At 37.9% G+C, this 17212-nt stretch overlaps 1 protein-coding gene across 4 annotated transcripts in view; it reads left to right on the plus strand.

Moving 5' to 3' along the window:
- Positions 1-17212, plus strand: part of DENND5A (DENN domain containing 5A) — a 65064-nt gene that overhangs the window by 19808 nt on the left and 28044 nt on the right. For all 4 annotated transcript variants that reach the window (XM_048070145.2, XM_048070149.2, XM_048070147.2 and 1 more), the window contains 4 exons: positions 6791-6978; positions 13608-13925; positions 15702-15917; positions 16846-17080. In XM_048070145.2, the coding sequence (XP_047926102.1) occupies positions 6791-6978; positions 13608-13925; positions 15702-15917; positions 16846-17080 (957 nt within the window). The remainder of the gene's footprint in view (positions 1-6790; positions 6979-13607; positions 13926-15701; positions 15918-16845; positions 17081-17212) is intronic.

Below are 17212 nucleotides of genomic sequence, written 5' to 3' on the forward strand. Positions count from 1 at the left end.
TTTTGAAATAAAATTATCTGAAAAATGTAGTTTGCCTGAATTTAAATTCCAAATCTCTGTTAAGCCCTGAAACAGTTATTGCTGATATCATGTAAAAAAAAAAAAAAAAATTGCTTTTAAGACCATAGGCAGGAACTATGCTGTGTTAAAATATTTTGAATACAGAACTTCCTAATCTATATCCTGTTAGTCTAAAAGAGAGTACATGGAGTTAAGCCAGATTTTTTTCTACTTTTCTTTGTCCTAACATGGCTAACATTATGAATAGATGGGTTTGGACTAATGGTATGGATTACAGTAGATAGACTGCATTTTGAACAGTTTTATAATAATGAAGCCTATAATAATAAAGCATAGAAGACCCTAAGCTGTATCCCAGGATAGCCTATGGTGGTACTGAAATCTGTTTTCAGTATTTTCTTCCACTGAGCTGTCACTGAAATATGTGGAAAACAAATAGTAATTATTTATAAAATATGTCCTGCAATTATTAGCAAAATTATCCAAACATGAAATAAAGATGTTTATGTGTATTGAGATGCATGCATAGACTAAAGCCAAAGAATGATTTCATGTTATGGTCAAGGCAATCAAAAGTATATGATGGCAGTAAGGCATTATGTCTCAGCTGCATTGTGTAAACAATGTTAACTGCCAGAGAAAAACTCTGCAGTTGTTCAAACATCATAAAAAAAAAATAAATATTGTACATGATGGTAGTTAGTATCTTGGAGTTAAAAAAAAAAAAAAAAAAAAAAAAATTTTCTTTTACGCCATGCCTAAGGGGATCTCTAGGTCCAGGCAATGCCTTGCGTGTTATTCATAGAAGATCTGGAAATACTTGGCTAACAGACAAACTTTGTTGTGTTTTCTCCAGAATTGGATTAGACATTTATGTATTTGGGCTTTAGGGAAAGTTTTTGTTTATGTGGACAGCACTGTCTTACCAGAGCAGGATTCAAACCCCACCTCTTCCACCTGAAGACGGCAGTCCAGTCAGCCTGTAGTTGTTCTTGAGGTGTCACATACGGCAGACGTGTGTGTGTGCCTAGCCAGCTGGAAGCCCATCAGGACGAGCAGTGCCTGGAACAGTGCTTCTGGATCTCTCTCCAGGCCGTTGCGTTACACAGACTCGCTTCTCCTGGGTGGGCACTCAGCTCACGTGTGGACTGGCCTTCTATGTCTGGCCTCTGTTTCCAACATCATCTTAATAGGCTTGACTTTTTCTTCCCTTTGGCACTTTCCAAGTGTCTGATCAGTGGTTTATTAATGTAGCTTAAAATAGCTCTGGGATGTGAACTTTTTGATTGCACGCACAGGCATATGGAAATCAAGAGAAAGAGATTAATGCAACCAAAGGCCTGTAGCCCTGGATCTTGGACAGTTTCTGTCCGCTGTTTCCCCTGCCTTATACCAAACTTTGGATGAGTTGGGCTTCTCTACACCTTAATGAAGTGTCTTGTCTGAGTCTATCAAGTTTTCACTTATAGTTTTTAGCTGAAAGTCCTCTTCTAGTAGAAAAATAAATTTTGTTATTTGTTTGCTGACTTTTGTCCATCAATTTTAGCAATCTAGTGCTTCCTCAGTAGCTGTAGGGTTTTTGAAACATGTACTTTCTAAAGTATTCAATCTTGGACTTTTTTTTCTTGCTATTTTTCTTAAAAAAAAAAACAAAAACAACAACAAAAAAAAACAACAAAAACAACCAAAGAAAAAAGCAACACAACTTTTTGGGGCAGTTTGCTATTATTTACTGAGTTTATTGTCAAAGCTACTAGTGGGTTAATAACAGAAGTTACGGGATACTGCTGGAGTTGCCAGCAGTCAAGTTGAAGACTTTTCTAAAATGCTTTTGGTAAAGACATTCTTTATTTTCTTATTATTTGAAATGGGAGTGGGTAGTATTTTTGAAGTTCTAGAAATCAAGTTTTTCTTCCTGAAAATTCTCATGTCTTTTTTAACAGAGTTATTCTGTTTTCTTTTATGTGGCAGTGAAGCGGAAAATTGGTGGAGTGATTGCTTGCTTTGATGCTTAAAAGAATGCTATCAGTAGGAAAATGGTACATCTGACTGAAGTTCTGATTGTCTATACCTTTACCATTTCTTTCTTTTGCTTTGTTTTCTTTTAACTGGAGTATTCTCCTAAACATTCTGCTCTTTTCAGTGTGGTTAACTAGCATCCTTTTTGTTGTTGTTTGCAGAACATGGGATGCTGAATGTAGATATGGACGATGGAGCGCTCAGTTCTGAGTGGAATTGGAAAGTACTTGAACTTTTGTAAAGGGCGTGCTCATGTTCTTGTACAAACAGTTCCACGAGGTCTAGGTTGTTTTTGTGAATATAAATCTTAATTTTTTCAGCATCCTTTGGTTTTTGTAAATCTTTTGGTGCCCAAACCTGTGACAGCTGAAACTGCTGAGATCACTTCTGCTTCTCCTAGGTCAGATGAGATTGCTGGATTTAGATTTAAAACAGTATAAGAGGGTTTGCTAATGAGGTTTACTTTTTTAAATTTTTTCCTCTTGGAGGGCTTTGCAACCAGATACATTTGTTTTTTTGAAACAAATTATGTAGCATTTTAAGTTGCTGGCTGTCCTTGGAATTGGAGTAACTTCACTTGGCAGTGAGTGTGTTTTGCTTTTGAGATTCCTTTGACATGTTTCTGACATTATGCTTCTGGAAATTCTTTTGTCCCACTATATTGGCACAGTTTGTATGTTTGGGATCAGTGTAATCCAAATGTAGGGAATGAGCTCCTTGATTTGACTGTTGTCTTGTGAGAATTGCCTCTCCCACTTGGGAAAGTGTTAGAGGAACATACGTGCCTATGAGATGATGAAGAACCTGAAGCTGCTCCTAGTGCTGAGCTGCTACTAAGGAATTCAGGCAAAAATACAAGAAGACAATGGTGCTGAAGACCTTTAGTAGTTGTGCCCTCACTAGATTATTTTGCAGAAGCTGGTTTGTGTTCCTGCAGTTTATGTTGCTCTTACATCTGTGAAACAGATTTATTTCTTATCTCTGTAGAGCACCTAGAGCTTTTCTGAAAAGTGTGCACTGAGTTAGGACAGCCGCAAAATCTGCTTGGAGGAAGCTTTTCTAAACAGCTAAAAACAATAAAAGGAGAAATACAATGCACCACTGCCACAGATGATCTTGCTCAGTTTTATTTTTCTGTGTATTTTCTGGCTGCTGCCATTTTCAAGTAAAAATTACAGGTTTTTTAGTTGATTGCTTTGACTTGAATCACTCCTCCCATTTACTTCACGTGCTTACAACGATGTTCCCTCTGGAGATGTCAAGTCTTAGTTTTCATTTCTTTGCACTGTTAGTCCCATGTTGGCAGACTCCAGTCATGACATAAGACATTTTCTTATGCCTCCAATGACTTAGAAAACCTGCTGCTTGGTGCAGGCATCTTTAATCAGCCTGTCAGTCACAAAAGTGAACATGAATAGAAAGTTCTTTGACCCACTGCCTCTGCTAACCACAATTCTCTCTTACTGCAGTTGCAGGTGTTTTTTTTTTTCAGTAAAAAGTCCAATTAAAGAAGTGCATGTTTTTTCCTAAGGAGTCTGACATATTGAATACCTGTCCTCAGAACAACTTTTTATTTTTACATGCCTAAAGGAAACTCTAGGTCCAGCAGTGCTTTTTTTCTGATGGCTGAACTGCATGTCATGTACCTACAGGGACTGCCTATATAACTCTTTTTCACCTTCTGATCCTCTTCTGCTTAAGGAGAGACTTAACCCTGTCAAATAGCACATCCTTCTAGTTTAGTCACATGCTTTCTGAAGATGTCCAAACTCATCTGTGGTAACGGTCCTCCACTGTAAGGACAACTCTGCTTTAAACTAACAGTATGGGAGTGGCACAGGGGACGGAAATTATTTGACAAATATAGCAGTATTTCACTGTCATCTCTGAAGATGAGGAGGATAAACTATTCCAGAACGTGATCATTTTCAATTGGTGAAGTCCGAGGATTTCTAAAGGTTCTTACAGACATCTCTGTGGTAGCATGTGAGAATGGAGAGTTGGAGTCATGGTTCAGAGAGCGTCCCTTCCTGCTCCTCTCTTTCCAGACTCAAGATTCATCACTTCTGCTTCTTGTTCCTGGATCTGTTTGCCTTTTGCAGATTAACAAAAATGCCTAGATGTACTAGTTACAGATAGTGTAAATTTCTTTTAATATGCACTTTGAGAATATATTTTACACTCAGCAATTGGTGAGTGTAAACCAATCAGCCCTTTTCAGCAATTGTAAAGCAAATGATCATCTAAAAGGGAGTAGCTGTTTTTTTCCTTGCACGTTGATCAGTTAAGTACTTCCCATCCCAACAGTGCACTAGTGGTGTGTCACTTTTCCTCTACCAGTGCTCTTGTACAATATAAAGCCTGTGTCATTTGCACCAGAATAAGCAAGCTCTGGTTTCAAAAACAAGATTAGCACCACTACTGAAGCACTTCCTACCTGTTTTGTGGTGCTTTTTTTTCCTAAATCCTTAGTAATTCTTTAATACCAGAAATACGCTGCTTTCCCCTTTTTTGTAAAACAAATGAAACACCACACCCTTGCTGGATAGGTACAACTTAAGAAAACATTCAAGTTATTTTGGTTTATGTTTGCAGGCTTCTTGTCTTTATCCTTATGTCACTGGCTCCTGAAGCGCATAAAGCTTGCAGAATGTAGTGACCATTCTGTGCAGGCTGTGGTAGTGTAGGTCAAGTGGTTGGGAATGGCTTATGCCATGTTGCTATCCTGGATCAGAGAGTGTGTTCGCAGATAGCTGGGTTGCAGGAGGTAGTTGCTGACTGGACAGAAAATTTGAACTATTGATTTTACTTTGTAATTAATTTGAAAGGCTAATTCTAAAGTTAGCATAATGACAGAGGGAGAAGTTGTATTTAAATTAGCCAGCAGAATTAGACAAGTTTTTTTTGTGTTTGTGTGTAGTAGTAGGAAAACATTTCTATTCTGAGACTTGTTCTTTCAGATAAACAAGCTTGAATATGAACCAGCTGGAATATTTGTGTATCTCTGGCTTCTTTAAGGTAGCTTTTAATGCTGAAGAAAACAGGGTATGGAGTAGATTCTTCTTCCAAAAGCTTATCATTAATTCATCACTTCTTAGCATTTGGTCTGTGATTAAAGCTGCAAACCAGTAAGTAACTGTGCAGGCAGAAACTGGTGTCCAGGCAGAATAGGGGAGTGTTGCTAGTTACGTCGATTGTATTCAATAACGTGCTTCTTAACGTGTTCCCGTGCTTCAGTCCAGGTATGCTATTTGCAGAAACATAAAACTGTTTAAGGCATCCTAGCTCATTTTGATTTAAGGAGCACCAGCACAGTAGGTCTGGTGTGAGACAGTGACGAGTAGCTTTATGCAGTAACAGTTTCCTCTGGCGTAGCTTGATCTGAAACTGAGAATCAAAAGTCTGGATTGCAGAATTTACTGCTGTTAGCAAAACCTGTGATGAGTTCCTCTTGCAGACCCCAGACTCTGTAACTTTGATTCCTTGCAAAACTAATCATGAATGCCAGGAACTGCTTAATTTTACTCTGGAGTGTTTGTTTAGAACAAATATTTTTTGCACTTTTCATATCCGCTCTGCAACAGTGTAGTAACAGCTTCAGAAACCTCAATGCCTGAACCTGTGTATTCAAGCTTCTTTTGCAATGTCATATTGTCTGTAATTTTATGAATGTGTTGGAAGACGCCCCCTCCCACAACACATGCATACACACACTCACACGCACAAAGGATACTGTTGTGTTTTTTTTCCGTTTTTTTTCCACTTCCTCCTATTCCCTCTGCCTCCCTTTCTGGCTGGAATTAGGTATTGTTGCAGTATCATGCAAAAGGCATCCTTTGTTTACAGTTTGTTCTGTATTTATAGCTTGATTGATGATAGGAGCTGTCTTCGTCTTACAAACTTGCTTTATGGTCTTTCCAGCCTGGCTGCTCAGAAGCATTTTGAACATTTTAGTGGTTGTTTGCATTAAACCACATGTTCTCAGTTCATCTGGTGTTGCCTCTTTTGCAGTATATAGATATCAAAAACCATTAGAGATGAGTATAAAAGAGGAGGGGGAGGTTTTGGCCCAGCATACTGCAGTATTAACTGCTCTAGACACCAGCTGCTGAATAAAAAAGATCTTTTTGTATGCATGTTGCATAGGTGCAGCTAGCACTGCTGTTAAATTCTGTGAGGAAGAGTTGTTTTTACATTGAAGTGAGAGTTTGGTCATATGTTGCAAAGGATAAATGAAGCTGATCCTTTTTATTTTTTACACAGATATTTTGGTCCCACTATTGGGTTGGCTACTATGCAGCATACTTTATAGACGTTTAAGCACTCTTTTAAAAATGTTTATCTGAGAGATACCAGATGCCTTGGTTTTCATCCAAGGCTTGCATAGAAAGCCATAAGCACAGAGAAAATAAAATATTTCCGATGTATTTCTTAGACAATTACAATACAGCTTCCATACTCAGAATGGTGTACCTGTTTGTAACCCTGGTTGAGGTAGCAGAGGGTGACTTAATGGATGCTAAGACTTGACTTGCTCATTTCCGTATGACTTGTAGAATGACCTACTTTGTGTTGAGCTCTCTTTGTTGTGTCAGCAAAATGGGCTTGGTGTACAAGTGTTGGCTTTCATTAAAGATGCTGCTCAGTTAGTAGCGAGTTTTGTGGTTTTAAAGCAAGCTCTTGTTTCTTTAATTCAGATTGACTTAAATATTTTTATGAAAAGTATTTTTTTTTTCTTGCTCTTTTTCAGATTACCAGAGACTGATGACTGTGGCAGAGACCATCACAGCACTGATGTTTCCATTTCAGTGGCAGCATGTGTATGTTCCTATCCTTCCAGCATCCCTCCTTCATTTTCTTGATGCTCCCGTCCCTTACCTGATGGGCTTGCATTCCAATGGATTGGATGACAGGTCTAAGCTGGAACTCCCTCAGGAGGTGAGAGGAGCTTGTTTCAACTGATTAAATAATGTATGTAGCTATGAGAGAAGCGAGGAATGAGACAAAAGATTAATGTTAACTGTAATGGCCATTGTGAAATTCCCGCTGGCTCTGATTTGGGATAGATCTTATCTTTTTGGAGATTCTGGAGAAAATTCAATGAAATTGCTAAATAAAACCCCATCTTTTGAACTGTATGCTCTGATAAAGTTAGACTATAATTTTACATGCGTCTTTTACAGAAAGAACAATTTTATGCTGCAAAACTAACGTATGTTGTGCTAGGAAATGCAGAAAAGATCATTGTGACCTTAAGGTCAAAAAAGCTGCTACGGCCAAAAGGCCTTGCAGCTGCTCGTGTGGTGCTGACTGAGCAAATCTTTACTGACGTCAGTGCTGCGCTCTGCTTGTTCTGGTTCCTAGCTGTGCAGGATTAGGCTGGGTTTCTCTGCACTGTGTTTCTGAGTTGGGGTTGGTTTACCTGGACCCAGCTGGTCGGTTGTCTGTACCAAAGCTATTTCAGTTTTTCCTCTGAATGTAAACTTGAGCTCACAGCAAAATGTCAGCACCTACTTAAGCAAACTGGTACTAATTGGGATAGTGCTAAGGAAATCCTTCCTTGTAGTGAGCTTATGTTAACAACAGCTACTGCATAAATTATGGAAACGGTCCATAAAGGTTTTGCAACTCGTACATTGGGCTGGGACTACGTTAAAACCACATAGAGGTTGTTTTTATTTTATCCTGCTGCTCACAAATATTATTTTTAGAGCTGTGCCAGGAGAGACTTTAGGAGCTGTTTGTGAGAATCAAGGGACCAAGAGGGGTTGAGCACTACCTGAGGTAGCAGAGGAGGTGCCTGCAGGAGCCAGCAACTACCTGTGGGAAGTATGTGTCAGGTGGCTGGTGGCTGTCTGGGTCAGGCAGTTCTATCGGTAGGCTGGATGGCTTCCCTTGTAGAGTATCACTGGTGTGTTTGCTCTTGTAAGTAGCAACTGATGAGAGTTGAAGTGTGGTCTGGCTGGCTGTTGCGAAGAAGCTGGACAGCTCAATCCGATAGCCCTGTGGGAAGCTGCTGTTTGCAGAATTGTTAGCTGTGGAACTGCATGGGTCTGGCCCGTGCTAGTCTGCTTACTAGTGTAGGTGTAACTTCACAGGGGAAGGACTGGGTAAATCATGGAAAACATTCTGCTTAGAAAATCCTACTAGTGTCTATAATCTTTGTCACTTTCTCTGGTTGCCAATTAGCTTCTATTATCATTTAAATTACTGGAGAAGCAGTGTGGAGAAGAAGTGTGGCAGGGAGAGGGTTTTTTGGTGGTGGTGGTTGTTGCTTTTTTTTTTTTTATCTGCTTCATTATTAGACGGTTCTGCAACATAGCTTGACATAAACTTCCTAAAAAAGCTATGTGAAAACAAAGACAAGATATTTTTGTGAACTTCCAGTCTGGTCACCATGCCAACATTGCTCTTTTTACTCAAATCCATATGCTGATAGTTTTCATTGGCTTTTCCTGGCAAGTTGAAAAGAAATTTTCTCCTCAAATTATTGTGTTATTTTCCTGATAAAGCTCAAGTCTTTATAAATCTCTTGATTTCTTTTTCTCCCTCTCTTTTTGCATTGGCATAATTAATAACAGAGTAATAACGTCTTTATTAATTAATAACAGAGTAATAACAGTAGTTAACACAGGAAGTTCCATCTGAACTTGAGGGAAAAAGTTCTTTACTGGAAGAGGGACTGAGCACTGGCACAGGTTGCCCAGGGAGGTTGTGGTGTCTCCTTCCTTGGAGATATTCAAAAGCTGCCTGGACACAATCCTGGGTAATGTGCTTTAGGGCACCTGCTTGAGCAGGAAGGCTAAATGGTCTAAATGGTCTCCAGAGGCACCTTACAACCTCAGGCATTCTGTGATGAACGTAATGTGTGTTCTTGCCATGAAAAAAGTTTGTTTTTGTTTACTACATTTTTACAAAACTTTGAATGCATTGACAGGCCTAATTAATATGGCTAGTATACTTTTTATAGAGGATAGCTGGAGGATAGTAAAGTGTATGTGTGGGAATGTATATTAATATACACCATGGATGTTCTCGTTATTTTAGGAAGTTTCAGAAAGACTGTCCTCTTTTTGTAAAGAGAGATTTTTGTAATTTTGAAATTACTCTGGGACCTCAAAATAAACAAGTTTGAATGGATGTTTCAATTATTTAAAGGGTAAATGTTTTTAAAGAGCCTTATCAGGTTACTTTGGAGGTTTGAAGTAAGGTAGATCTGTTATAGATGTTAAAAATGAAATCAAAGCGGTATTAAAAAAAATCACCTGGCACCACAACTTAATTTTGTTTGTTTTTTTTAGGTAGTCTTTAGTGAAGGTGGAGGAGTAGATTTTTGATACAGTCTTACTGAGGTGTTGTTGGGGAGGGAAGGAAAGGGCACAGAGTACTTGGGATATCAGCAGGAATGTGCCCATGTAATGGAATATGCTGCAGGATACAAACTTGTCCTGAAGCTTCAGCTTTTCTGTTGTGCCTACCCATTGTTGTCCCCCACCCCTCTGCAAGAGTGAGCTTTTACAGTTAGGTACGTGGTTTAGTCTGAGAAATCCCCCTGGGAGTCACTGCTGAGTAAGGTTTTTGGTAACTGCTGCAGTTCTTAGTGCTGCGCTTTGGGAAAGTAGCTATGGTATGCAAGTGGACTTTACCATACAGCAGAGACTTCAAAGATGCCGAAGAAGTTGCCCTATACAAATAGGTTTGTTTATCCAGGAGGTAAACTAGGCTGGGAAGAAGAAAAGCTCGCTGTTGTTGAGATTTGCGTTGAGAGTATTTACTATTAAAAAGCAAAACAAGAAAAAATCTGCTGTTCTAATGAGGCATAAATGTACCATTTAAAATGCAAAGCAGAATCTGAAGTGCATGTTAGTCTCACTAAGTGAAACTACTGATCAGTATCAGAATTTCTGATAACAACAATTTAATCAGCTCTAATATATTTAGAACTGCAGATTACAGGTTCATCTCAAAACAACTTTGCATTCTGATTAGGCCTTCAGATACCCTTCACTTAAAGAGCCAGATAAGCTCTAAACATAATTCCTCACGGAGAAGCTGACAAGAAACGTGAATAAAATGTCATGATACAACAGTAGAAGAGGGCATAGGGATTCTATTATGTGTACGTAAAGACAAATTTATCGTTGGTAACAAAAGCAATATTACTATTTAGTATTGCTTATCTCTAAAGTTTGGAATATACATGATACTATATGAAATCTTCAGAGTTATGTGATGATCTCAGTTTCCAAGTCCTGCCTCTAGGCTTCTGATTCACAGATATAGTATCTGTATTTTCCTCCCTTATCAGAAGGGGTATACAGAGAGCTGTTCTATGTTCTAATTTATTTTGAGTCCTGAAAAAATATATTTTTTGGCTTTGTCTTGAAACTGCGTAAACTGCATCTCTGTTGCGAATCCACTCATATGGATGGATGGGACAGTTCTTATTATCCAATATCTAACTTAGACAAGGAATAGGGAAGTGAGGTTTGATGGAAAATCCTAGTTAGTGCTTCTCAGTTGAAGGGCATTGAGTACAATATTAGGAAGAGTGTAATATTGCTATCTAACATGGCAAGGTTACCTCAGTGTCACTATAGATCTCCTGGTGTGGTTTTGTATTGAAGTTGTAAAAATAGTTATTTGTATTGCTCTAAATGTTTTAAAAATGCTTTAGGCTAATATATTTGGAAAGACTGACTGTCCAAACTGATAGGTCTTCCACAGGTATGCCATAAAGCTTGTTTAGGTTTGCTTGTTGTGGCAGTCTTCCATATTTTGGTCACAGCTGATGCTTTAAGGAATGCTTTACCATGGGAGTGTGGAAACGCAGCTGTATCTGAGAAGTTAATGCTTTGTCAGATGATAGTTAAAATCTTCAGCAAAATAACTGAGTACAAAATATAAGTTTGCATTGCCCATTGGTGAATTCACTCAAGTTCACCAATGATATGAAGACCCTGACTTTCAATGGCCTGCTAAAATTATTAAGAGGCTCCAAACTTACTGTAAGGTCGAGCTTCTTGTGTATGTCAGTGATACAGTACACTTAAAAGTTAAGCTTGTTCTTACAAGTATTGCTGCTTTTGCTGAGGGCTCTTTCTGTGTGCATGAGCATCCTTGTGGTTTCACTGGTGGCTGCATCAGAGGCCTGTGAGGAACCCAGAAACGAAAGGTCGGGGGAGGCATGGGAGAAGCTGTGCTAGAATGATAAGGTGCTGCAGAAACTGAAGGGGAAGGCAAGAACATGTAGCTGTTTCAGATGTCGCTAGCAAAATGTGGTTTGTTTATCGAAAAAATTTATCAAAAAGGTGGTTAAACTAGCAGTCTTGCAAATCATAAACCCAGCAAATACCGAAGTAAGACTGTTTTTGATGTGTCTTTGGATTTCCTTTTAAAGAAACTTTTGCAAAGCTATAGCGATATATTTTTAACAGGCAAGTTAATCTTGGCCACTTCATGCTTCTGAATTTGTGTGTGCATCTTGTCACTCACCTGCATGTGAATAATGGAAACTGAAATTATTCTGAGTCAAAATAAGCAACGTTAAATCTTCCAGCACTTGTTAAATCAAACAAAAACAGTATCTTCTTTAAAAATCTTATTTTTAATGAAGTGTTCCAAAGGATCTTGGGCAATAAACTTAGCTTTTAAAGTCTTCCGAATTTTCTAAAAGAAAACATACATATCTGTCATATTAACAAAGAAATAGATTCTCAGTATTTTTATTTCAACCATTAACAAGATGTTACTGAATACTAAATCTTAACAAATTCTGTATTTTTTTAATTTATGTTTGTTTTAGAAGATAGGTCTCTTGAAAAGCCTTTTTTCCTCTTGATGCCAACATATTTAGATCAGACTGACCATGATAATTGTTTTGAAAGATAGTCGCTGCTCTGTATGTATTTTCATGCTATCTGCTGGTGTGATAGATCTTTGATAATACTGCAGATTTATTGACAGACTTCAGTTTTATGTTTTCCTGTACTGCCGTGTTAAAGAGCCACTCGACGAGTTAAATTCATGTTTCTGAAGGCTGCAGCTTTAAGTTGTTCTACATCACAAATTCTGATTTTTGCATGAAGATCAGTAGTGCTGAGAATGAACACAAAAAGTCATCATTCACTCACAGGAGTTCTTTAGAATTTAGGAATTCTGTAAACGTACTTTCCACTAGCCAACCATGCACATATATTTACATACCATGTTTCATGTCTTTTAAGTGAAGTTGGGTGGTTATTTGCAAAGTCACAGTGGTGATGTATACTGCAGAAATGCTGTAGATGAATGTCTCTTAGTCTTTCAATGCTGTATTCAAGCAGAAAACTTAACTCAGTCATGTTTCGATCTGACTGTCGAGGAGGGGATCTGAAAACCTGGATGCAACTTGTAGTCTGAGCACCTGTGCTGGACAAAGAATTAGATAGAACGTATTTTCACTTTAGGGTGTCAGTGGGGCAGGGAGCTTACTCATTGTTTAGAGAATAAGCTCTTCCTTTTTAGATATTATTTCGGGAGAACCTAAATCATTTCCTTCTTTTTTTTTTTTTTTGAACAGTTCTGAAAGGAAGGATATGGACTTGATGCAGGTGTTGCTAGATGTGTGTGTAGTTTTGGCCCTTATCGTACTTGAGGTGAAACTAAAGAATTGCAATTGTCCTCTGGCTTTGGAATTGGTGGGAGCAGTCTAATTCCACTGAGGCAACCAAAAATTTTGCTGTTGACCTCAGGGCATCAGGCTTTGGCATCATGTATATATATGAACATTGACGTACGTGTATCTACGTTCCTGAGATGTGTAAGATTTTCACCAAACTCACCAAATATAGGCTGAGGTAAATCCTAGAAAGATACGTAACTTCTTTTGGTGTTGTTATAGAAGCTACATAGGTGGATTCCTTTTCTTTTTTCTTTTTTTTTTAACTTGGTCTTTAGTAAATGAGTGAGATTGGAACAGGAAAACAGAATCAAACCTACCAGTTCAAATATTTTTTTCTTTTTTCCCCCTTGGAAGCAAGCATCTAATCTTCCTCGGGGAACCGAGGAAGTTGTTTACCAAAAAGAGAAGATAATGTTATTGCAGCTTCTGCAATGTCATTATGCTTTTCCAAGTGGAATTCACTGAACTTCAGAGGAATGGGTTTATAATCTGAGCAAGGTAGTCACTTGTTTATGTATGCATATGTAGAAAATACTGTTGCAAATATCCTGTAGTTAAAATCTAGCTGTATGTGTATATATGAACAAAATCACACACCTGTACCTAATATACGCTACAATCTCTTTTGTATCTGGTTTACCACTTTAAAAATGAGTCTTCTCCCTTAATTATCTCCTTGGACATGGAAACGTAGGCCTCAGTAATGCTTTCTTCAAAGCCAAAATTTATTTTTTGGCTTTCAAAAGCCAAAATTTCGTCATGGCTGGGGCAGGTTTGTTTTACAAAATAACCGAGCAAATACATATGTGTCCGATTCTTTTAATAAGCACCAAATCCAAAGACAAAATGTGACCCTTGTGCTTAATGGTATTCTAACGGTATCCTGTTCTAAATTAAATTCCAGGCTAACCTCTGCTTTGTGGATATAGACAACCATTTCATTGAGCTGCCAGAAGACTTGCCCCAGTTTCCAAACAAACTTGAGTTTGTTCAGGAAATTTCAGAGATACTAATGGCATTTGGAATTCCACCAGAGGGAAACCTTCACTGTAGTGAAAGTGCCTCCAAGATGAAGAGCCTCAGAGCATGTGACCTAGTTTCTGATAAAAGAAATGGGAACATAGCAGGATCACCTTTGAATTCCTATGAGCTGCTAAAGGAAAATGAGACCATTGCAAGACTCCAAGCACTAGTTAAAAGAACAGGTGTGAGTCTAGAAAAGGTAAGCTATGAAATGATCTACACTGTCTCTGGAACCGCAGTAGCAGACGGTCTGAAGTGTTGATATAAAGAGTGGCTTTGTGTTCACTGGAAAGAACTTCATTTAACATGTACATAAACCTTGCGAACATTTGCGGAGACAAGGACATTTGCGGAGACAAGGTGGGTGGAAACGTGGCCCTTCTTGCATAAAAGATTTTACCCGAAGAACCGCTGTGGAATTTTTGAACCTTTGTAGAACAGAGTGAAGGCTTTCTGAGTAAAACTTTTATTTCTGGCATGTTTAAGTTATCTTGACCAGTTCTTCTTCCTTGAGACCGATGTGACCATAACCTGGCCTACAGGTAGAGACAGAGACAGAAATTGTGTGATCTAGAATCAAGGAGGAGGGCAGCTTTGAGGGGAAGGGTCTGCATGGGGGTTATAAGAAGCATCATTTGGTTACTAACTATACAGGATTGGGTGCTCAAATTAGCTATGTTCCTCCTCAAGTTTTTTTTTTTTTGCATCATTTTCTTCTTGTTCGGGGGAAAACTGGTAAGAAGCTACTGTTCTTTTGCTGATTGGATTGGGAAGTGATGGGAGAATTACAGGCCTTTTTCTAATTTTTGTAAGTTTTTGCATATTCAGGCCTTATCTCTGTGCTCTCTTCCATAATAAAGAACGGTTTGTCCCATTTTATTAGCCTTTGTGTGTTAATGGGGGAGTATAGATTATAGCTGTCAACACTTTTCTCAAACACTTAAAAACTGCATAATACCAAATACCTAATTAATGGGGAATGTATAGATGCCAAGTGCTACTCATGGGATGCAGTTGGAAAAAATGGCTGAACAGCACAGCGCTTTCTTTCTCTTTTAGAGAGTATAGCTGTAAGATGCTTTTTGTAGTTGGCCTTGGATTGGTATAACCTAAGTGTTTAAAGAAGTGTGGCGCACTTGCAGCAACTGCATCATTGTGTAGATGTTGCGAGTTATAGGTATTGTGCTGGAATATGCATGGAGGTGCCTTAATTAACAAAGACAAGAGTAGCAAGTGTATACTCAAAATAGTGCATGAATGCTTGTCACTTTGATTTTTTTTTCTAGCTTTCCAGTTCCTATCAAAACCAATGTGAACTGAATATCCGAATCTCACGTTGCTGTTTTCATAAATTTTAACTCACGTGTTGTCTGAAAAATGCATTTTATTTTATTAGAGATTACTCTGGGCTGTGTAGTGATGAACAGTGTATTATGGTGCTAAAGACCTAGGTTGTAGGAAATAGGCTAACAGACATGCACAACTTACTTTGACTGTACATATCTGAATTCATTTGAAAACTGGTGTATATTAACCTGTAACAGTGTGTAACATGGACTTGTGTTACATGAGACAGAGATATGTATTGGTTTAATATACATGGATAGCAAAAGTCCTCTACTGAAAACTAAAGGGTAAAAGTTCATTAAGTGTATGGCGTATATGGGCATGTATACAGTTGTTATCTGTACATTTTTTAACCTAAAGTATATCCAGTGCAACCAGTTCTAAAATAGGATATGGTTTATTACTGAAGGGATAGCTTTTATAGACAAAGTTTTTTCTATGTTTTTGATGTTGCTGTTTTATTGCAGTGCTTGAAACTGTAAGTAATTTTTTTTCTTATTTTCGAAGACTAGAATGTTGAATCAATAGCAGTTGAATGGCAGATTAGGTCTTGTGTGCCCATAATATCTGAAAAAGCAACAATATACAAATCAACTTTTTTGGCGTGTGTGTTTGTTTATTTCCTCAGCTGGAGGTGCGAGAGGAGACAAGTAGCAAAAAGGATCTTAAAATTCAATGTGACGAAGAAGAATTCAAGGTTTACCAGCTGAATATTCAAATCCGTGAAATTTTTGCCAACCGCTTTACACAAATGTTTGCAGATTATGAAGTGTTTGTCATTCAACCCAATCAGGACAAGGAATCTTGGTTTACAAACAGGGAACAGATGCAAAACTTTGATAAAGTAAGTTGTAATAAAAGAAGTCAACTGAAAAACTATAGCAGTATTTATGCCTAAGATTTTGTTCACTGGATCATAAAATGGAAAACAGTACTATCAAAATTGTAATTTCTTCGTTAAGTTTCAGTGTTCCCCCCAAAAGACACATCGTGTATATTATGTGGGAAAAAAGTTACATAAACACACTTGAAGATGTTCTTTTAAAGGATGCTGTAGAAAAATATATACCTTAGAAAGTCTCACTCTATGGTTAACCTCTACATTAGTGTTAAATATTTTTAGTGAAAATTATTCATTTTGTTTTTCTGTTTTTTTGTTTTGTTTTTAACTAGAGGTACTGCTGAATCTGTTCATGAATAAAGCCCTGACACCATGCAGCTCTTAGGTATATGTGTACCAAATACCTCTTTTCAGTGAAATACAGCACCTAGCTCTTCAGAGTTTACTAGTAAACTCTGTACATTCTTTACTGGAGATCAGATGTTTGTCAGCAGGGTAGTATGTGGATAAAGATTATGTTGGATCACTACATGCTAGAAGGCTAATCAGATTTCCATCAAATCATATGAAAAGATTCCCATCAACTTCATAAGCTTTGAGCCTAGCCGGAAGTATGTAATACCCACACCTGCAGTTCTTTTATTGAGGTTTGCTGGGATTCTATTGATTTTTTTGATTATTCTTTTAGAAAATGAGGGAAATAGTAAAACCACAGCTTAATAATTGTTGTGCTGTACAGTAGGTGATAATTATGAAACTGAAATTTTCTTATTGACTGCCTGTTTTGGAGATAGAACTGGTGTCTGTATTAAAACTAGGCTTTGAATGGTTCTAAAACACCTTAGTACACCCTTAATTAGAAAAATTGGAGATATTTTTGGCTGTATCTCTGGAGACCAACAAACATTCTTATTTGCTTGCTGTCTTTTAGGCATCATTCTTGTCAGACCAGCCTGAGCCTTACTTGCCTTTCCTCTCAAGATTCCTGGAGACACAAATGTTTGCATCTTTTATTGACAATAAGATTATGTGCCATGATGAAGATGATAAAGACCCTGTTTTGAGAGTATTTGATTCTAGAGTGGACAAAATTAGGCTGCTAAATGTTAGAACACCAACTCTGCGCACATCTATGTATCAAAAATGCACAACCATTGATGAGGCTGGTAAGAATAAGAAGCTCCCTTCTTGGCACCTAAGAAAGTACAACTAGTCAGTGCTATTTGTTTTAGATATTAAGTTACAATTAAGCAACCATTCTCAACACTAAAAAAAAAAAAGCCCGGGGGAGGGAGTGG

This window comes from Anser cygnoides, chromosome 5 (genome assembly GCF_040182565.1).
Source record: "Anser cygnoides isolate HZ-2024a breed goose chromosome 5, Taihu_goose_T2T_genome, whole genome shotgun sequence".
In the NCBI taxonomy this organism is placed as follows: Eukaryota; Metazoa; Chordata; class Aves; order Anseriformes; family Anatidae; genus Anser; species Anser cygnoides.